Source organism: Plectropomus leopardus, chromosome 19 (genome assembly GCF_008729295.1).
Source record: "Plectropomus leopardus isolate mb chromosome 19, YSFRI_Pleo_2.0, whole genome shotgun sequence".
NCBI classification, from domain to species: domain Eukaryota; kingdom Metazoa; phylum Chordata; class Actinopteri; order Perciformes; family Serranidae; genus Plectropomus; species Plectropomus leopardus.
In genome coordinates, this window is record NC_056481.1 from 7,770,553 (window position 1) to 7,794,070 (window position 23,518).

The window sequence follows — 23,518 nt, forward strand, 5'->3', positions numbered from 1 at the left end:
GAATTAATTTAATACAATTACTCATTCTTGGTTGGTTAGGTTTTGCCCAATTGAAATTAGGTTAACGGTCAAGAAGAGGTCAGAGGTGAGTGAAGCTAGCTGCTGCCATCATGGCGGATAGTTTTATAGCGGAGCGCTGGAAAACAAGTACAAAACGTCAAAAAGTGAGGAAACGCGATGCGTTAGCTGCTGATATGGAAGTGAAACACCGGTTAAATGTTTTAAAAAGTAACTTTTTCATCATGTTTGAATGTGACCTGCGCTGGAAAGTGGACTTTACCGACGGTTAGCTGTGGTGCAAAGACGATGTGGAGTAACGTTACACAACGTCAAACAGGTAAGTCTCCAGGTGCTTTTATTTGGACTGTTTTTGTGTTTCCAGAGCATAAAAACATTGTTTAGTGATGGCGAATTGGCTACTTTACTTTTGTGTGGGGATGGAGTAGTAGTAGTTATTCTTATTTTGTTTAAAAAATAACGCTACACAACAGAAAACAGATTAAAACAGTAACCTTACATCCAAACCATCAAAGCTGGCAGACTACACCTCATCTATTGGACATTTTTATTATTATTTTCATGCATGCCTGTTGTGTTTATACAGTTATCAAAATAAAACTTCAAATTTGTCAGAGTTTTTTTTACCTTGTAGGAGTTGTAGTTTTAACATCCGTGGGGACTTTGATTGGACCATGTCCCCTACCTGCGATACTGTATTTCTCCATTTTTTTTTCACTCTGCGATAAAGCAAATTATTAGTAAGGTTTTATGGTTAATTGACGCAAAAACAAAAGAAAAAGACAAATTTAGCAGTTGTGTTGAGAAGGATACTGTTGGTTGTGTTTGGTGTCTTACCACATGGTGTCGTTGTTGTGCATGAAAGCTACAGATTTATGGGAGTAAATAGTTAACAGTAACCTACAGCTTCAGACAGTGCATGTCTGTGTGGAAATTGTAATAAGCACAAAATTATGAATTGAATTAAATTGATTTAAATTTAAATAAATACATATATACATACATGCATAACTATTGGCCCAAAATGTAATAAAAACAATAGGAAGAATATTCACCATTGTAGTCTTTATTTAAACTATTACATCTAAATTTAGATTTAATATAGGCCAAAGACTTCAAACCAGAAAAGGGAAGTGTTTTTTTAGTACTCTTAAATGAACTTTATATGGACAAACAAATAAGGCAGATTTGCGAGTCCTGTTCATTAAATAGCTTCTGCCTCAGGTTGAACACTCAAATGTAAAAAAGAAAAGAAAAAGAAAAGAATATACACTGAATTATAGAAATAAAGCAAAACATAATATTCATAGGCTACTATTTACTATTAAAACAGCTGTCTCAAATAACACCTGGATCGGCTTCAGTTTACTTGTGGGGAGTTCAGACGCCTTTTACAAACGTTGAAATGCAATGCGCAACTTGGCAAGAAAAGCCATGATTTGCTAAACAAACAATGAATGAATGGTGCAAAGAAAATGCACTAAAATTAGCTGGGGGTAGGGAATATTAGATAATATCCAAAACAAACTTAGCAAATTTCGTAATTGTGTATTAAAATATGCTACATAAAGTTAACAGATTTTTCAGTTTTATCTTTTTTTATCTTTTCTTTCTCTTTTTTTTTAATTTTATTTTTTTTGCCTTTTTTTTTTCCCATGCTTTTCACACAATATAAGCCTATATTCATACTGTGTGTGTGTGTGTGTGTGTGTGTGTGTGTGTGTGGGCGGCTCTTTCTTGAATTTAATTTTAAGATTTATTTACATGTGGGGACATTTAACGCAGCGAGAAATAAATCATCTTGCAACAAGGTTGTGCTTTTGATTGTGTGGTCGAAGTCAAATTACTGAAAAAAATCGTAGAGAGAAAATAAAACTTAAAAATGTATCCCGAAGTGAACACGCAATCCCATCATGCATTGCGCCATAGCTTTAGCGGCTAACCGACGCTAAATAAACGTGTGTTTTTTAACACCAGAAGTCCGCACTACGTTGTTGCTGTTGTGTTATCGTTTTCTGCACGTTACGTGGCGTTGATTTTTGTGTATTTTGAGTGAACCAGCACTCAGATTAGTGTCGCCGTGAATCACGTCGATCTCATTCACTGTCCTGAAGCAGATCACTCTTGTTTCTCTTCAGATCGTATAAATCTTTCGCCTTTTACTAAAGATTTCCGTGGAGAGGAACACTAAGAGTTTTACTCAATTTTTTGATGCCCTGCTAACGCGGGGCTTCCCTTTCTTGTTCAAAAAGAATATTTTAGTCAGGACAACGATACTAGTTTGCTTTCAGCAAAGCTGTGTGTGTTTTGTATGTTACAGCATTAAGTATAGGAGCGGTTGTTCATTATGAAAGACAGTATGCCTCCTTGTATGTGACCATGCAACAACAATAAAGGCATCAAAATTCAAATAATTTCAACATGTTGTATTTGAAATTAACTCAAGCATAAGTTATGACTTCAGTATGCCGTTACAGAAGTAATAAAAGCACCAGGAGTAAAATTCTCATCACGCAAAATGGATTATATCATAGTGTTGCCACATTTAACATAAATATCAGTCAAAATATGGAATGTTACATTGTTAGTTTTAAGTGTTTAATGTTCAGTTTTACTCAATATCCTGAAACACTTTTTTATTTTATTTTATTTATTTATTTTTTTACAAAGACTAATTTCTTTTTGCTTCTTTCATGCTGGTTTTTAAATCAGAATCAGGTTTATTAACAACTAGGCTGCGACGATATGAGATTTTTTATGGTATGAACACTCAGAAAATATCATGGTTTCATGGTATCACAGTATTGCGGAAATGTTATTATCAGGTACAGTAAACCAGAAAAAGAATGAAAATGTTTTTTTTTTACATTGTTGAACAAACTTATGACTATAACTGAAACTTTAAAGCAGTCTTTATAAAAATGGAAATATTTGTAAAAAGTCTCCCGTTTGAAAATAACTGAAGTAAAGGTGAGATTGCTATTTTTTTTCACAATACTTTTCATAATCAAATGCACATAGCATGATTATTGTCAGTTTCAACAAAGTAAAAAAAACAAAGTAACTTGTTTGTAAACTAAATAAATGGGAGATAATCATTTAGTTTTACTGAAAATTTGAAGGGGAATTGTTATGTTTATGTTGACATGGAAAACTATAACAGTTATTTTGCTGCAATGTGTTCTTGAAATTGGTAATATAATACCAATTGTGCATATTTTGTCAAGGATACCGTTATTGCAAAAATGCCCTGAAATATCATGATAATATTGTAGGACCATATCCTCCACCTCTACTACAGTGTAGAAATACTTTGAAGTTCTGCATTCAAAATTTTAAGTTTAATTTTTTGTTTAAGTACAAAAGTATTAGTGTCAAAATATACATCAAGTAAAAATATCCAAAATGACTAATTTTAGAATAATGTATCTCATATTGTTGGATTACAATTGTTGATGCAATAATGTGTGCATTACTTTATCTACTGCTTATGAATTTACCCTAGAGGATCAATTAAGTTTTATCCTTATATTACAGATTTATCAATTTTAAACTGCAAAGTTATTAATTTTGTCAAATAAATGTAGTGGAGTAAAAAATACAACATTTCTCCCTGAACTGTAGTGGAGCTGAAGTAATCAAAATAATAATCAAGTAAAGTAAAACCACCTAAAAATATACTCAAGCACAGTTCTTGAGAAAATGTACTTATACATTACATCACCGCTTAAAGTATATTTTGCAGATAATATTTGATACTTTTATTGAGGTATTTTCATAATGTGTCAGAGGTACTTTTACTCCAGTAAAGGATATGAAAACTCCTTCTACCACTATGAATAATGAATATAGCGTTTGCTTTTATTGGAATATCATATTAATGCATGTTGCAACCATATTAGTCTCTGCAGGAAAATTACGGTTGTATTTTCCTGCAACACCAGCATGCGTAATCACTCACACACAGAGATGTGCAGTTCTGCCCCAGAGGGACATCATGAGCGTCCAAGCCATTAACAAATGCAGTAAGCCCTTTAAGTATGATTCCCTGCCCTTCCTCCCTGGTTCGTCCCACAGCTCCTCCCGGTTAAAACGTGACACACATCAGTTGTGTGACAGGTCACGTGACGGCCGTAGCATTGATCCGGAAGGAGGGAGGGGAGGGCGGCGGGGAGGGAGGAGGGGGTGGCTGATGTTGCCGAGAAACTGCGTCAGGTCAGCCGCAGACTGCTTGATGCAGACAGGAAGCTGGGTGACTCCGCTTCAGAATAAAGCAAAGTATGGTTTGTTACATAAATAAGAACTCAAAAAACATCATAACAAAGCTAAATCAAATGACTGACATATGAGGTGGCTTGTGACAAACCCACAGAGAATAATCACCCAAATATGCAGCTCTCTAAAGCTTTGTAGCCTTTTTTAGCACCATGTTTTGATGCCATGTCACAGCAGGCAGCCCCAGAGGAAAGGAAATGTGTCATTAAGATCTGGTCTTTGTGTAGTCTGTTTCACCTGGACGCAACTGAGCTTAGTATGAGAAAATCAGTGACCAGTTGACTAGTCTTACACATTTCTAGTTAGCATAGCAATAAAGGTGGTCATATTTCAGGGATGTGTGTTTGTTATTCTGTTCGGAGCTTTTTTGCTCTTTAGTGGTGCAACTTTAATAAGTGCAGCTTTAAAGACTCATATTTATAAAGACTGGTTAACTTATATTCTGACTGAAATAATGTATTGGTGTGGTTTAGTCATGAGACGCAGGTTAAAATATAATTTCCTTTTGTTTTTCTGATGCATTGGCTGCATGCTGGTCCATAAGCAGGTGGTGCAGACGATGTGGGTGAACTCATAAATTATCAATAAGTGTTTGAGGGATTGATTGTTTTATATAATATGTATGTAACACCCTGTGATGCAACAAAACAAAACACCCTGTTAGTGTTCCAGTTTTTCTTTCCTACACAATGTGTGAAGCTACAAATGGAGCAGGTAAAGAAAAGAGCAGTAAAAGCCCCGCAGCTGGAGAGGGTCCATAAAAGGCCCAAAAGTAATTTCATGTTATTACAAAACTGGGAGCCCAAAATGTTGAGCTTTTACCCCTGTGCCTATTTCAAAAGCTGCTGCATTCATTTATTTATTTATAAAAGACATGATGTTCACAAAAAGACATATATAGACACACTTACACTTAACATTACAGGATGGCGTAAAGTGAAGAGATAGGAAACTAAAAGCTCATTAAAATAGCTCCTGTTAAAAATAGTGGCAAGATGAACAGAATCACATTAACTTAAAAAAATGAGAAGTACTTGAGGGCAGTGGTGCCATTTATCTAAACAATGACTGTCAGGATCTGGTCTGTTTTTATGATAAAGACTTTTATTGTGCTGTTAAAAAAGAGCAATGCATCATGTCCTATAAGATCATGTCTGTAGCTAGAGTTGTAAATTAAGTTTCCATTTCTCTTCTGTCATACATATGTGAATGAAGAGGATGTGCTCCCTTTGTAGATAGTAATGACTCGTTTGAGGGTAACGAAAACAAGATTCTTAGGGATTATTTGTTTGTTTTTATGGGAGGGGAGGGGATGGTGCAGAAATGGGTTAGGCACTTCATAAAAAACATTTAGCACCAAGAAGGGAAATATGTTTTTTGATTTGGCTTTGGGGAGGGACATTCAACCTGAACTGGTCACATTTTGTATTTATCTAAAATACCTTAAGTACCTCAAAACCTGCAAGTGGGTTTAAAAAGCAGATTTTTTCTTTAAAAGTCTCCAAAATCGCACCATTATCATAGCCATAAACTGTGAAATATGGTTGTTTATTGCAGACTGAGGGTCATGTATTTCCCCCCAGTCACTCAGGGAGGCTTAAGGAGAAATGTAGTAAATGTAGTTTGTGGGAGGGTCGTGATATTTTAAAAATAAGAATCCAAGTCACACCACAAGTTCAGTTCCTTATTCCCAAGTGATAATAAACTAACAAAAACATAGTTATGAATATTATATATGATATCTGCCCCTACATTCCTCACACTGGACGTATAAATAAAAAATTCTTACTTTTTTACTACTGATTAATCTGTGTACAATATAGTGGCCCAGGGATAATGTTTTTCTGTAGACCAACCTGGAAGCTAACGTCACCCTGGTTCCCTCATCTAAAAGCCCATGGGATTTTTACATTGGATCACTGCAGCTCTGGGGCAAAAAAAGTAGTAGAAATAAAAAGCTAACGTTTAGGGGCGATCACACTGAGATTCATCACAGCAGGTGCAACCGCTCTAAAAGCGCCTTGGAAACACATCTGGAAAAAGACTCATAACAGGCTCAAAATTTGTGAGTGGGGTATGTACTGATATATTTTATGTCATAAAACAAAATGAGAAAGTCCCTTCAGCTTGTGTTAATCGCAGACCTAATTTCAGGCTTCAAACCAAAAACCCATTCAAAAAACCCATTGACTTTGACTGGGGCACTATATGACTAACTTTCATAAGTTTTAATTGGTCCCACCTCCAACGCTGTTTCCAGTTCTCTTTATACATGGATGGTGGAGGAGGACATGCTCCATACATAGATATTTATTGATTCTAATGTAACAAAAACAAAACTCTTTTTTTCAGGCGGTTATAAACTAATGAAAACAAAATAATAATAATAATAATAAAAAAGGTGAAATACATTAATAAAATAAATATTATATGCAATGTCTGCCAATAGATGGCCTTAATTTCTGCATACTGGGCCTTTAAGTAAAAAATGTCAGTTCACTACAGATTAATACATAAAAAGCTAATGTATCAGACCGGTTTAACCTCAGAATCTGCACTCAAAAAGTGTTTTATTTTGAAAAGCTTCACCGGAAGTATTACGTTATACTGGTTTCGTTGACGCTGGTTTTGGAGACCAGTCCAGCTCGCCTGCATTCCTCCTCTCTCTAAAGCCTGACCGATAGAGACAGAGAAAGAAAGGGGGAGAAAACACCGATTATTATCCTCCACCGTGTTGGATTTTTATGAACCACAGACTCTGCTCACTCCGGACACACCGACCAGACAGAACCAAAAAAATAACCACGTCAAGCCTGCTCCGTTTGGACCTATAATAACGACAAATAGGCGTTTTTTCTCTCTTAAAAATGACGGGAGTTTGCCGTTAATGTGCCTGTGTAGGTCAGCTATCGAAAAGCAGCTTTGGTGAAACAGCCTCGGCGGATATCTCCTTTTTTTCTTTTTTTTTTTTTTAAATGAGGATTTGCAAGATGGCTGATGACAGCTACCCCTAACAAGGACAGAAAAAGCGACGTCCCCTTTAAGATTAGGAGGGTATATTTTTGTATTTCTATTAGTTAAATAACACAAATATGTTTGCATTTAAAAAATAATGCCCGAAATTAATCGTGTTTGTCGGTTAATGTAGTGTTTATCTGCACCTGGTAGAAAATGGTGAGGTGACGTCTGAGGTAATTTACGCGATTTAACCGAGATAAGGAAGTAGAAAAATAATGTTGTTGGCTAAAGGCTGAGGCGACGATAGGTGAATAAGGTGGTAAAGTGAAAAAGAAGATAAAAAGCAGGATCAAATCTTTGGTTTGAAGAGATATTTGATAGATGTGTCGGAGGGGGGAAACCAAAAGGCTCTGCAACAGCAGCCAACATTCCTGCGGATCCTAAAACCCTTTGTTTTGTGCGCAGGAGCTGGACTCGACTATTAAAACGATTAACTATGCAGTAAACAAGCTCGAAATGATGGTATGATTTCCCGTTTAATGAGATTATAAGGCCTTTGTTGTCGACTGAAACCTGGTGGAAAAAAAATCCGAGGCCTTGTGTACAGATATGCGAGCTGTGCCACATAGCAGGCGTTATTCATCAAATAGAAATGTTATGTTAAATTGAAGAGCTGGGGGTTGCTGTGTTGTTAATCTGACTCGTAAAACTGTATTTCTCGTCTACTGCCAAACCGTCGCTGGTTGTATGTATAATTAAATTGCAGGTGGAGGCTCCTCGGATACTTATTTATGATTCAGCGGACAAAAGCATTGCGCTGCGTTGTGATTATTGAGCGTCCTTGAGGTCCAGAGAAAACACATTCAGGTTTTTTTTCCTTTAAAAAGCTCTCTTTGTGTGAATAGTAATCAGGGTGTGGACTGAAGCTTTTCATGCTTCGTTTGTTGGTCTGAATTGGTCCACAGTCAATCATAATCCGACGAAGTGAAGGAAGCTCCCAAGGTAAGGGTGGCCCGAGCAGAAAAGGGATCAAGTGTCTTTTCATGTGCTACACAGAGATTGATTCACCTCATGTTCATTTGAGTAATTGTGTAGGTATTTAGTTCTGTGCCTTTCATGGTTTACCTGTAGCTGACAGGCTTTTTAGCTTCCTGTAGGCCCATAAACACACACAGAAGCTGTAGGCCCAGTTTATGTGTGTGTGTGTGATCTAGAGGAAAGGAAAGCACCGTTTACTGTAATCTGCATAACGTCAGCCCCTGCTGTGTGTGTTGAAATCACCAAGGTGTTGTCATCCTTGCCTGAAGCCTTCTCTGGTCAGTTTTCTGGAATTTGCCTTCATGCTGCAGCAATAAGCAATACTCGTCATCTGTCAGGGAGTCTCCTTCAGTTTGGTCACAAACACACAGAGTGATCTGTCAGGACAGTGTCGGGTCTGTTTTTATCTTTTTCTCAAGACTGCGAGTGTCAGGTTTCCCTGCGAGGAAAGAAAGGTCTGGTAGAAGTGGGGAAAATAGTGTATGCCTGCCCGTGCCATGATGGCCTCTGACATGGCTGAGACGTGGAGGAACTGTTTTGAGGAGGAGCTCATCTGCCCCATCTGCCTGCACGTGTTCTCAGATCCCATCCAGCTGCCCTGCAAGCACAACTTCTGCCGGGGCTGCATCAGCGAGGCCTGGGCCAAAGACTCCTCGCTGGCCCGCTGCCCCGAGTGCAATCATGCTTACACGCAGAAGCCTAGCCTGGAGAAGAACCACAAACTGTCCAACATAGTTGAGAAGTACAACGCCCTGAGCGTGGAGAAGGCCACCACGCCGGCGCTGCAGTGTATCCTGTGTCGCCGAGGCCCACCACTCCCTGCTGTCAAGGTGTGCCTGCGCTGCAACGCCCCGTGCTGCCAGTCCCACGTCCAGACACACCTGCAGCAGCCATGCTCAGCCCTCGGGCACCTGTTGGTGGAGGCAGAGGCGGTGAAAGCCTGGACCTGCCTACAGCACGACGAGTACAGGCTGTACCACTGCGAGGCCGAGCAGACAGCCGTGTGCCAGTACTGCTGCTTCGCACGCTGCCACCCGAGCCACGGCCACGCGGTCACTGACGTGGAGCTGCGACGCAATGACATCAGAGTAAGAATCACATCTCGTAAACATTAAATAAATACATACTTGTTTATTTACTTAAAGGTGTAGTCACGCTCTAACATTGTTACTAGGGATGCACGATATTGGATTTTTTTGTCGATACATGTCAACGAATTTGGCCAATACCGATATCAATATATCCACTTATTTTCACTACCTAATTTTAGTGATCATCAAGTCTCTCCTGTAGTGGAATAAACATCATGTTGTGCGTACTCTTATCCAGATGGCCATAACATAACATAAAATGTTGCGAAATATATGTAATATTCATTCATTGTGCAAAATAACAAAAATACTTCAAATTTGGGCTGATACTTTCTACATGTTCACTTTGTCAATTAAAAAAAATTGTTTTGTGATATCGGCAGAAATCAGCATGTTGGCCAATTCCGATATTTCATTGCAAAGCCAATTTCTGCTGATGACGTGCTGATATCATCGTGCACCTCTAACTGTGACAGACGCAAAGTTACAGCCGGTGGTACGACTTCATCACTGGCTCACTGGGGAGGCACTAGTGATGGGAATCTTAAGGCACCTCATGATTCAATTCTAATTTAATGGCTATGATGCAATTATAAAATGAGTATTGACGCATCAAATTCTTTAATTTGTACACATGATTTATTTTTTCTCACTGCAGTGTTTCCTCTACAGTTGCCTTTATGGGGCGGTACCCACATCAAGAGCCCCAGACCCCTCTGAAAGACCCCTCTGAAACAAAATATTTTATTAATGCCTTAACTAATAAATGTGCATTCGTCTAAGAGTACAGTAGCGAGGATGCTAGCGGTTCTTTGCAATGCCAAGAATTGTGTTTTCAGCTTTCCAATTACTGACTTTTCTTCATCGAGACAATCTTTTTCAAGAGAGAAGTGCAGTACATCCAAGAATCCATCCTCTAGCTTCTCATATTTGAATACATCTTTTGTGATAATGAACTGAACATCTTTTGGGTTTTGGACTGTTGGTCAAACAATGAGGGACATTTTAAGACCTAATTTTGGGCTTTGGGAAACTCGTGTACATAGGGTTGATACGGTATGAGATTTTCAGCTATGATGACCATCTCAGAAAGTATTTCAGTGTCATGGTATTACAAAATTATTAATATTGATCAGAAAGGGTTTTATTGGTTTAGCAAATATTGTAAGATTTGAAACCATTTTTAATGTAGGTATGTTGAAAAGGTGTCCCTTATTAAAAAAAAAAGGGACGATGTACATGAGAATCCACATTTTAACAAACGTACATGCACCTGAGTTAGCTGGAGAGCAAATTTTCATCAGGAGTCCCTTGCCTGATGTTAAAAGGCATCCTAAAAATGAAAATATGAATGGGTAAAATCCAAATAGATGATGCAGCCACAGTATGGGTATTGCTGCATATAGTTGCATTTTTTCAGTATCTTAGATAAGCAAACGTACATATCATGGTATGCCTTAAAACTGGTATATTGCTGCAACCCTCCTTGGGCATTTTATCGACAACCAAGAAAGTGATCTATTAGTGGTCTTACAGCCTGCTCTGTGGGAGAGAAGATAACCGGTAGTTGTCAACCTGCTTGGAAGAATTTGCCAATTCATCAGTGATCAATAAGTGATGGCTAAGTGCCCACTGAAGGAGCAGAACATAGCTTCACACAAGCCAGTGAGGTCATTTTTATCCTTTTGTAATCCTTAAGGAAACATCAACAGAACAAAGAGCATGTTTAAAAGTAATTTTTAAGCGAGGAGAATTTGGGTACAAAGTTCTCAATCGTTTGATTATTTATCACTTCATTTTATCCAAAACAGAATTTTCCATTTTGAGACACAATTGCATTTTGACTGTTTCCCTTTTTTTTAGCGCCTGTGTGAGAGTCTTGTGCATTTTTCAGTTGCGATTCACTCCAGCCTCCATTCTCATCTGTTGGAATGACAAACAATGCAGTCGAGGGTGGAACAATGAGGGGCCCTCAGAGGGCCTTATCTCCGCAGCACAGGTGCATCCTAGCTCAGGGATCGCCAGTTGTGAGGGGGGGTGGGAGCGTAGACAAGGGGAAGGGGGATTAAAGTGATTCGTCACTTGATTCTGCGGTCTACTTGGGGCTTTTTTTATTAACCTCTTCCCTTCCTGGGGCTTTGGTGCTCGCTGTTGTCGGTTCAAGCTGGTCGTATTGGTTTTCCTCCACCTTTTTTTTTAAAGGGGTGTGTGGCGGGGCAGTTTAGTCAGAGGGAGAACCATGAAGACCTCAGTGACTCATGTTGTTCACCCAACACCCTGTTTAGGTGTCATGCTCGGGTGTATTTCCTGTCGGTAATGCTATGACTCAGCTTTATGTATAGTTAATCGGTCGCCTGGGGCACAGGAAGGGCCATCGGGCGGGACCTGGTCTGAATTTAAAAGCTGTTAAATCTTTAACATTTAGAGCTTGTCCTACATCATCTATACTCAGGCTCAGGGATAAGCAGAGCTCGATTCAATTAGGCACACAATACACCTTTTTTCACAGCAGACATTTTGGCATGTCGTAGTAGAGAAAGCACAGGTGTGATATATATAACCTTAACGATGACTCAGTGTTTCAGTAAGCCAGCATCGTAACACCAGGACCTCCCCAAAGTGGAATGCAGCCATCATTCATTTTATTTAATACACCTGTGATGTTCCTACTGCAACAAGTCAAAATGTCTGTGGTAAAAATGGTGTATGACTGTGCTGACATGCTGATGTTAAACAGGTATAATGGGGAAAAATTAATATAGTATTGAATATTTTTTTCATTTTGGAAAATGAATGAATGAATAATAAAATCAGTTACTTTTTCAGTCCAATAGATACATTTTGCTGCAGTAAAAATTGAGGTGAGATGATGAACTGAACTTTTTTATATTAAAACAATCAGATGTTAACGAAGTTTTCCTTTGGGGACAAAATTTTTGGTTTTAAAAAGGTAATAAAACACAATATATTACAGTATATTTTATCACAATCAATTAAAAATTACAATAATATTGTATCGTCACTTAAGTATTGTGATAATATTGTATTATTAGGCCTTTAACTGTTAATCATGCTAGCATAGAGCTGTCCTGTATACCCTTTTTTAAAATTTGTATTTATTTTTTTGCATCAAGGCTTCAATGACAAATATCTGCAATGGGGAAGTAACTAAAGATGAGGACATATGCCAAGACTTTTATGCACCATAAAAAATGTGACAGTTTGCCACTTTGTCAGCTTCTGTGTCACAGTAACATTACCCATAACTGCTTAATAAAAGACCACTTTGCTTGACGGCTAAGAGATATGCACGTTTTTTTTTAGGTGATTTGCCAAGCTCATATTAGATTTGTGACGTGCCAACATATCTGGCACTTGACTTTTTGGGAGTCATCTTCACAAATTGTGAAATTATTCTCGATGCTTCACTTTTTTGACATCTTGCCAGCGTGACTGTAAGCCTGTTACGTGGTCAATCTGTCCCAGTTTCTATAGTGGTGGACAGCGAGTGACTAACATTAGATGAGAGCTAGTCAGACTTAACCATTGATATATGTATGGAGCATTCATATACTGATTTGGACGTCAATTATCGTGGCATTGGAAGAAGTTGTGAAGAATTCAGGTCAGTCCTGTGCTAGCATATGCTAATTAACACTAAAAACAAATGGCCATTGAAGCTTTACAATCCAATCAAAGTTTTTTTATAAAGCAAGTTTTTAAAAAACGAAGTTGACCAAATTGCTGTACAGTCAATAAGTAGCAAAGTTACACAGGAACTAACACACACACACACACACACACAGAGAGAGAGAGAGAGAGAGAGCGAGAGAGAGAAACAATTATGGTAACTCTCCTTCTGGGTTAAAAGTAAAGTATTACAAATGAGTTTTAAGATGGATTTAAAAACTATTTTTGTAAATATTCATACATAAATAAAAAGTAAGGCTGCAGCTAACAATTGTTTTCATTGTCTCAATCAGATAACACTTTTTTTAGAAGGTAATTGATACATTTAATCCCCCCAAAAAATCAGAAAAATATGGGAAAAGGCCATTTTCTTTTTTTCCTTTTTTGAGACTTCTATTATTGTGAATCGCAGTGATAATAAAACAAGTGAAGGCAAGTGTAGGGACGTATAAACAGACAAAAAAAGTGACACTGACATAAAATAAAAGTACATGCAGAGTAGAACATTGAGAACTCAGAATTAAACAAAAAACAAATTTAGAAAGGGGATAAAACAAGCATTAAATTTGATGGATCTGTAGGCAAATTTTAATTTACCGCAGTGATGTCTTCAAATTTCTTATTTTGTGCAACCAACAGTCCCAAACTATAAGATATCTATTTACTACCAATAACAACAACAAAAAACCCATTAAATCCTGACATATCAGAAGCAGTGTTTGACATTTCGGTTGGGTTCTAACTTCAACTAACATAATAAAACCATTATAAACAATTTTATTAGATGTAAAGAGCCGTAAATACCAAATCCTCAATAAGTGTTACTTCTTCTGCTCAGAAAATGATCACAAGACAAGACTGTGGTGCTTTACTGCTAAATGATTTCATGGGGGATATAAAAAATAATTTTATAACATTGTGACATTCATTTTAGCCATGTTAACCCTACTTAAACATCCTCCATGTTGAATGCAATCAAGGAATGTGGAGTGGACCCCCCTCTCCACACACACACACACACACACACACACACATGCTTTTCACTTCCGCCAGCCCCCCACCAAATTCACCTCACACCATCCACCAGCCACTCGAGGCGAGGGCCGACCTTCCCTCGGGCCCCGCTCTCCTGCTTTGATGGCTCTGATGGAAAAGACGCTGTGGTGAAATGACAGCTAAAGAGCACCCTCCCCTCTTATACCCCCAACACACTTTCTCCCCCTCCCTCACCCAAAGGTATCCCATACATTTAGCTGCTACCCCCCTGCGGGGAGGATCGGCTCCTTCGACCCTGTTTTTCCCCTGGCTTCTGCTCGGAGCCTAACTCAATCAATCAGCACAACCAGGTCACAGTCCTGGATCTCACCATGCCAACTGTGTGTGTGTGTGTGTGTGTGTGTGCTAATGAGTATGAAGATGTCTGTGTGTGTGTGTGTGTGTGTGTGTGTGTGTGTGTGTGTGTGAGAGAGAGAGAGAGAGATATCTAGGGCAGTGGTTTCCAGCCATGTGCCACTGAGGCCCAAGACTATGCGGGTTTTCATTCCAATCGAGCTCTACAGCAGCTGATCACTAATGATAAAATCAGCTGCTGGTCAGTGGGGATGATTGGATGATGATGAGGATGATGATGATGATGATAATGATGGTGTTGTGAACAGTAAAAAAAAAACTACTGATTATTGACTTGTGGAATTAATGACAAATTTAATCTCCTTTCATCAGCAGCTATTGGCATGAAATTTTGTATTCGTGCTCCCCAGTGGATGAATCTCTCTGACTGTGTTGGTCTTTTGCAGGGCACCTCTTATGCTTTTTTTTAAAAAAAAAATATTTCGGTCCTCTATATAATGTTAAAAGGTCAAATATTGATAATAAATATGGCTACATTTGAGCATTAAATGCTGTTAGCAAAAACCTCAGACCTCAGACCTTCAGACCGTTCTGAATACTCAGTTTACAATGTTTTTGGCTACAAGTTGACGTCAGCTCGTGACATATTTCTTTATATATCCATCCACTCCAGGAAAACATCTTGTTTGCTGATGTTAATTTCTCCCCAGTTTGGATCATATTCCTGCTGGAACATGTCCAGTTGTGTTTAGAAGCCTTTGCTGATTATTTTTTATGGTAGAAATTGCAGCTATTCTCCGTCACAGTCATTCCCGACTGCAATGACTGTCCAAAGATGCAGAGACTCAGTAGCGTGGAAATGCTGACCAATCAAAGCACACTGAGGTTTTTCAGGAGGGGGGCTTAAAGAAACAGGCGTTAAAACTAAGCATTTGTTTTTGAAGTATTTTGAAGATTAAAGGGGCTTTTCTCTATATTTTTTTTTACATTTCATAGACTTAGTAGCTTTGATTAAACAAATTGATTCATCAACAAATTAATAGCTTATTTAATGGTTATAAATTTGATTGTTAATTGCAGCTCCACATACCTGCAAAGCTAATGACAGTCTTAAACAGTTTTAAATGTTAATATAAAAAATCATTTATTTATTTATTCCTTAAATATACCAAACATTTGCCACATTACAACTTCTCAAAAGACAGGATTTTAGGCTTTGCTTTGTCTTATATGATGGTAAGCTGAATAAATTTAGTTTTGGATTATTTTTGGGACAAAATAAGACAGTTTACTGACGAAATGATTTATTAATTAGTAAAGGAATAATGAAAATAAACGTAAGTTTCAGCCCTACTTGTGTTGATGACCAAATACTTGCAAAACGTGACAAAAGTTACCATACCAACACACCACAACACTTAGCATAAGCACATTAGCATTGTCATTGTGCTCATTAGCATTAGCATTCTCATAAAGACTGTTTGTATTGTTTATTTAAATCTGTCATGTTTGCATCACCGTGTTATTTTTCTCTGTACCATCTTATCAGCACGCTTCTCTATCATTAAATGTTGATTGAGGATTATTCATATCCCACATTAAATATTAATAACATGAAGGATTAGCAATTCTGTGTCAATGACATTCTTACTCAGACTGATACGTTGCAGGGAGCAACATAAAGGATTGTTGGTCTCATATGGAGCCATTAATTATGTTTTTTAATTTATTTTGGCCTCAAGCAGAGCCGGATGGGCATCTCAGTTTTGCCTGAGCAGGCGTCTGCTGTTGTTCACATGCCGTCGTCGTCCTAGAAATAACAAGTGTTGTTGCCACAACATTGCCACAGCTCACAGAGCAGCTTCTTCTGTGTGAATACATCTTTTTAAGTACAGAGAGGAGGTGCACTGAGGGGAGAGCTGCTGGAGCTTTTTCTGCCCATTTATCTATCTCTGCTCCCCCAACATTAGTCCTCACTCACTAATGCAAACACAAAATAGCTGTTGGTTGCTATGACAGCACTCCCTCCCTCCTCCCCCGCAGGGATTGTGTGTTGGTTGGAGACTAAATTAGCTGGCTCCCGGATTCTAATATCTCCGGCATGGGGAGGGGATGCTTGTGGCGAGCTGAGGTCAGAACTTCCCAAAGCTTAAGACCTTTTTTTCTTTCTCTCTCCCTCACCTCACAGCAAAGCCTGTTAAGGCAGCAGGAGCGTGTGGAGGAGCGAGTGCAGGAGATCGAAGAGCAGCTCTGCAAACTCGACTCTGACAAGTGTGTGGTGGAGGTATGTTTTTACATCTGTGGGCGTTAACTACACACATTTTCAGAGGTTCCCCACGCCGTTGCATAACACAAAAAGCGGACTGATGTTGTGTTTGTTCCTCTGCAGGACAGGGTGTGTGAGCTGAAAGAGGAGGTGCGTCTGCAGTACCAGCGGATGCACCAGCTGCTGGAGGAGGATCTCGGTCGGACACTGGAGGCTCTGGACCGGGCTCAGGCCCGGTTCTGCCAGGAGAACGCCGCCCAGGTTTTAGCTCTGGGTGAGCAGCGCCACGAGGCCCAGAAGCTGCTGAGCTCCATCCACACGGCCTTCAGCAAGGCGGAGGAACTGAGCTTCATGAAAAACACCAAGCCTGTTAAAATCCTCACAGACAGGTGAGAGAAAAGTTATGGGGGTTTTTTTGCCTGTAGGTCTTTGATACGCAGGTGATGTCTCCAAGCTGACGTCTTATCTTGAATTTTGCATGTCTCTTGGCACTTTCTGCAGGTCTCAGGCATGTGTGGGCAGCACTCTCCCTCCTTACAAAGTGGGGAATCTAAACTCTAAACTATTCCTCTCTGAAATCTCAAAAAGAGAGAAGAGCTTGAAGAGAACGCTGGAAGGTAGGATTTCAAACCATCAAGTTTTAACAGGTTACCTACAAATCCTTTAAAAATACATTTAATTAATTAATTAAAGATGATAAAATCGCCATAAAAACTTATTAAACGTCAGCCATTTTCCATTTCTGTTCTACCCTTGCCTCCTCACCGAGACAACAAAGTCATGTTTTATGTCACAATTATTTGGGCAAAATTTTCCTTAAACTTCTACAATTGATGGCGCTTATTGGTTTTTTTTCTCTCTCTTCAATTTTGGTTATTTTAACATTGATCTTGAATATCATTCCAAGTGCCATTAAAATAGTCTTGAGCCTCATTCCCACTATACAGAAAAATGCCAACACCCGCTAACATCTGGCTTTTTAATGCAATGAGAATGTTTACGATCAACATTCACACCCGGGTCAAATGACTCTGCAGTAGACTCAGGTTTTTCATCAGCATTGACGGGAACACAGCACCCAGGTGAACGCTCTAATCTCAGCTCCTCACCTGGCAAGATGCAATGATGCGCTGTCACTAATTAGTTCCTCCTAAGCAGTGCTAAAACACCAATCCACACAAAAGCTGATAGAAAGGCAGACTCGTGTGCTCCACAGGTGTGTTCGCTGGCAGCGGGAATGCAGTCAACCGCCTATATTTAGCAGGTTTACCCATGTTTGAAAAGGCTGCATGCACGTGCTAATTTTAGTGGAAAATGGTTATTAAAAAGTCTTCAATCTTATTAGCCTTGAGCGTTTGGAAATCTTCTTTAATCATAATCATGATTGTTTTTTATGTTAATTACTACTCCTCTTATTTCACATCTTCTCTCTCCTCTCAGCTCCCCTCACCCCTCCCTCCACCTTCCTACAGTCTGTTCCTGCGTATCCCAGCGGTCAGAGCTCCGGCTCTGGAGCAGAGAAACGGAAACATTCCACGGCCTTCCCGGAGGGGAACGGGAACGTCGGAAAAAACGCCGCTCCTGGTTTCAAGGACTCCTCCTCCTCTTCTTCCTCATCTTCCTCCTCGTCGTTAGCCAAGCAGCCCTACCTGGGCTCCGGCTCTGCCTCCGGAGAAGGTCAGTCCACCAATCAGCAGCCTCTCGGCCCCTGCGGCCCGCCTCACATCAGCGAGAGTGGAGGCACGGGAAGCGGAAGCGGCTCTCTGAGTAACCACCATTCAGGCTCCGTGTTCGGCTCATCGCACTTTCCTCCCGGAGGCAGCAGCTCCTCGCACTCCTCCCAGCAGGCCGTGCTGCCTCAATATGGTGGCCGTAAGATCCTGGTGTGCACGATGGATAACTGCTACTGCTCCGGAGTGCCATCAGTGTCAGGCCACCGCAGCCACCCTCCGTACCCGCGTTCTGGCTCTTTCCCCTGGGTCAGTGCCCAGGACTACCCCCCTCCTCCCGGCCTGGCCTCCGGGGGTCCGTCCATGCAGGGTTTAGCAGTGAGGGACTGGATAGACGCATCGCAGACACACAGACATGCAGATTTTTACGGGCTGTACGGGCAGCCGTCGACAAAGCACTACGTCACCAGTTAACAGAGTAGACACACACACACACACACACACACACACACACACACACACACAAACACACACGCACACTTGCATATAGAGACAGGCACCAAAATAGCACACCTTTACCGTCTTATTAACCGGAAAAAACACAGTAATACTATTCACGCTAGGCTTGGGCGGTATTTTTTTTTCATACCTTCCAGTCGTTTCATTGGGGTATACAGTATATGATCGTATCAGTGTGTGGCGCATACACCCCCCCAATGTTACTGTGAAACATTTGCAGGAGTTTTGCGTTGATGCTTTAACTGCACGGCTTCAGAAACGAGTTTGTGCTTTTAATTGTGAAAATCAGGGCTGTACGAGATTCAGAATTATGTCAAGTCAGATCAGATTTGGTTGGTTATTGAGAATATTTGACAATTTAGTTTTTTTCTCCATAAAAATTTTTAATGGGGCTCTGCAGGATGTTCAGTGTGACAACGGCATTCACACGACACGGTAAACAAGCTATCGTAACAACACAAATGCGTTTTGCCGACACAAGATATCAAGTAAAAGCAAGAGACTGTATCGCATTAAGTTGCTGTAAGCTGTAAATCCACCACTTCTAAACAGAGGAGAGAAGATCATGTGATCTCTGAGCCTTACAGAGCACTCCTCTCTTTCTCTGTGCAGCAGCAGCTTCTACCAAAGAATAGCGTGACAGTCACTCCGCAGCAAAAATGACAGCTCGACTTGAAGCAATCTCAGTCAACTGAGGGGTCCCGTCTGATGATTTGAATCTCTTTGACCTTCAGGTGGCAGCCTTAACGGAAATACAGTAATTATTACAGCTCTGCAGCAGCAACAAAAAACGCTGCCAATGTGAACACACACTGCTCACACCTGCAGTGTGGCCCGGGCGTAACCTCCATGGCACATGATGCGCACTGCATGCAAAACATGCTCAATACAGCCTCTCCGGTATGAATTTAATACAAAGATGAGGGTCCGAATTTTTGACGGTATCTTTCTAAATACCCTGGTATACAGTGATACTGTGATACCGCCCATGCCTATCACGCATTAAAAAAGTAAGATTTATATCCACACACACGCAAATCTAGAACACACAATTCGGGGGCAGGGTCGATATCTTTGTGTTTTTATTTTCTTCTTTATTTTCTGTCAGTGTTTCATGTAGTGTATTATACGTAAAATGCAAGCCAACACGCTCACTCTGGCACAACTTCAGCATCGTACACATAAACAACAAACAAGAGAGGCCTCAGAGGAGAACGTGACATGCTTCTTTTTTTATTTATAGAGCAGGAGATGGATTGATAGAAAATAAACTTTTAATAGAAAATCTGTGGCTTCTCACTGACGCTAAAGGGAAAAAGAGATTCAATCCGTGCAGTGTTGAGCTTCCCAGTATAGCGCCTCATGTTTCGCTGATATAATCGCCCCTCTAGTCGTACTGAGGTCAGTTGCCTTATGTTATTAGCATCATAATTTTCTCTGCCCAGCTCACTTTGTTCTTTAAAGAGGGTCCCTTCGCGTCTCTTGATTTTCATCGTCACGGCACTTCTTCCTTTCTTTGCTGAGTTCAGGGATGGATCGTACGGCTTGAACACAAAACGCTCTTCCATGGAACACCCACAATGCACTTGTGGACGCCTTGTTATGCCTGGACTACAGATGCTCGGACACTAGAGCTGCATCTGAAGGGCCGGTTGACCTCGGCCCAAAGAGTTTGGGGGATTATTCTTAGCACTCCCTTCCTGCTATCAGGCTTCTCACAGGACAGAAATCTTCTGACAAAGACTGTTTCCATTTAGTAATTACTATGACTTTGTGTTATTTGGTACATCTGTAGGCTTCATGCTTGTCTAGAGAGACTCTGTGATTGAAGAGAAAAAGACAAGACTGGACAGACCAAACCAATCAAGCATCTGGAGGATCTGACGATGCTGTAATTGTACTTCCTGCAGGGCAAAGATGTCACTTCCTCTCTATAAGCACATGAGCTCTTGGCTTCCTGTTTGCAGCTGAAAGCATGCAAGGAAGAGTTTTTTAAAGCACTCAAAAGAAGAACAATGGGGGGAGCAAAACGTATGCAGTTTTAAATCGAGTGTATGAGAGAAAAGAAGGGTGGGAGTAATTTTTTTCATGAACTTTTTCTAAAAGAACAAGAGTGGACTGCGAGATGTAAGCAATTGTCATCATCCTAAAAAGGAGCTGTTACAACGGTTAACATAAAAGAGAAAAAAAAAACAACAACATAAAAGTATCTTTTTTTGTAAATATTTTGTGAAATGGAAAAATTACAGACGTGATTTGGAGGAGGGTTCCAAATAAACGAACAAATTTAAACCGGCCTCTGCTGTCAACTCTGTCACTACAAACCTCGGGATGGGGGGAAATGGGTTTTTGATGGTCGTACTGATTTAACAACCTTTCACTAACAAATTTCACTACAGCAGCTGTCACAGGCATGAAAAAATAGAAATATTTATGTTTTATCTCAACCTTTCCTGTTTCCATTTCAAAATAAAAGCCCTCTGACAATGTTTCGGGGGTCAGAATCCCTTAAGCTGTGAACAGGAGACTTTTAATTGTGAAATATATTCAGGACCTTGTTTTTGACAATACAGTGACCTGCACGGCTCCATGTATGAGGGGAGTATCGGTTCAGCTTTGACCATGTGCATGTGCTTGATGAGCCTATAGAAACCTTGTTGCACTGTGTTCAGGATTGGAGAAGTTATTTTTCTAGCACATTTCCTCGTTATTTTTAGTACAGTTTCACACTATTAGTCTGTTAGCTGCTGCAGCACCCATATTCACTGCTTAACAGCTGCAACAATTTCTCAATTTATTGTCAACTCGATTACATTATACTTAATAATCGGTTACTTTAAGAAAAAAAGTCAAAATTCTCTGATTTTACCATCTTAAAATGTAAATATTTTCTTGTTTTTCCCCTCTATGACAGAAAACTGAATGTCTTTGGGATGTGGACAATAGAAGAGATCTGAGGACGTCATCTTGAGCTGATCAACACTTTTCACCATTTTTCATATCATAGATCAACTAATTGAATAAAGAATCAACAGATTAATCCACAATGAAAGTAACCATAAGTTGCAGCCCTACGCTGTTTACATGTTTTGATCACTTTGATCAGTATTTACTTGTAACCAGCATCAGAAATATTTGGAAGCAGAGAACGACCACTCTTGCAGTTTTAATGCCATTATCTTGGGATCTTGAGTTAATTATTTTATTATCTCAAGACAACAGAGCTCGTTTTGTTGTGGTAGCAGGCCAACCTGCGTCACTTCTAAAGAAAACAAAAGGCTGACTTCTTGAGATAATTTATGAAGAGAAATTACTTTTGTTTTCTCAAGATTACAAGATAACTGTGGAGAAGTAAAAAAATGTCTGTCTCATGTAACTACACCTGATTTCAGCCCTCAAGATCACTGTCATGGCTGTCGGGGAGGATTCAGAACTGAGGCAACAATCAAGAAAAAGGAGGATTCATGACTAAACGGAAAGTAAGTCAAAGCATTTGAGCAAACATTTTTTTGCACTTGCATCAGCAGAGCAGACAGTCTGAGGTTGACCAGCGTCCCTCTGTCCTGATGTCTGATAAACATTAAGAAACAACAGGAAACAATCTTTTGTTTTCTCATGAAAACGGGCTGATTATGTTGCTTTCACGGGACAACAAAATAATGAACTTAAGAAAACAGCATGAAAAAACTGCAAGCACAGGACGTCCTTTTTTGGGGATCGAATGCTGGGCCATTTTACCGTACGGAAAAGTGTAATAGTACATCACTAATGCTGCATTCATATCTCATTCAAGTTATTGTAATTTCTGGCTCATAAATAGCATTCATGTCAATATTAAACTACAATTGTGAAACTGACATTTTGAAAACTGTTACATCTGACATGAAAATCAAACAAGTCATTTAAAGTCCATTGATTAATGTAAACAATCTTGATACATCAATTTATTTAGCCAATTATCTATCTGCTATGGAAAAGTAAGATCTAACAACACTTGTTAATTGAAAATTGTTGTTTTTGGGCTTTTCTTGGGCTTGGTTGAAAATAAGCACATTACGCATTACCTCTGATCCTATTTAATATTTCTCACATTTGTACAATCACAGAATCTCAGCATTTGTTTCGTACTGAGTGTTTTTTTTCCAGGTCATGCAGTCACCCCTACACAGTCATCTGCTTACTTTTCATATGACTTAAAAAAGAAACGACATCCTCCCACTTGTACCCGAACAACCGCCCAAACTCTTCTGCTCCTTCTTACACAAGCAACTAATACGCCCAGCTATTAGTGTATTTATTTAACTTAAAAGACATGTGAACAGATGGACACAAAACTTTAGACCTCTGTGTCTCTGTCTGCGCAGTACAAACGGGGCTCATGAGTGTGTGTGGGCGGAGGTCTGCAGAGAGAAAACAGGATGGAGAGAACGAGTCCTGAGATGAGTAGTTAGTCAGTGTTTGTTCCCCTCAGCCTGATTAAGAGTTAATGCTTCCTCCAACAGCTCTCTGAGCCCCATTCAGACAGCAGGGATGAGCCACTTGTGTTCATGGGTTTGAAGTGAATGAACAGGGATTGGTAATTAATATATATATATATATTTGGGAGAGAAGATTTAATTTCGTTAAATTAGACTTTGGGAGAT

At 39.7% G+C, this 23,518-nt stretch overlaps 1 protein-coding gene and 1 non-coding gene across 2 annotated transcripts; both read left to right on the plus strand.

Annotated features, from left to right (window-relative positions):
- Positions 1 to 2,136: 2,136 nt before the first annotated feature.
- Positions 2,137 to 2,250, plus strand: LOC121959390. Its single transcript, XR_006106901.1, has one exon. It is a non-coding gene; the product is annotated as a U5 spliceosomal RNA (small nuclear RNA).
- A 4,658-nt stretch (positions 2,251 to 6,908) lies between these two features.
- Positions 6,909 to 21,167, plus strand: trim8b (tripartite motif containing 8b). Its single transcript, XM_042507310.1, has 5 exons — positions 6,909 to 9,377; positions 16,609 to 16,704; positions 16,810 to 17,075; positions 17,188 to 17,303; positions 18,127 to 21,167. Exons 1-5 carry the CDS (start codon positions 8,772 to 8,774, stop codon positions 18,828 to 18,830), a joined length of 1,788 nt encoding a protein of 595 aa, XP_042363244.1. The 5' UTR covers positions 6,909 to 8,771; the 3' UTR covers positions 18,831 to 21,167.
- Positions 21,168 to 23,518: the final 2,351 nt, after the last annotated feature.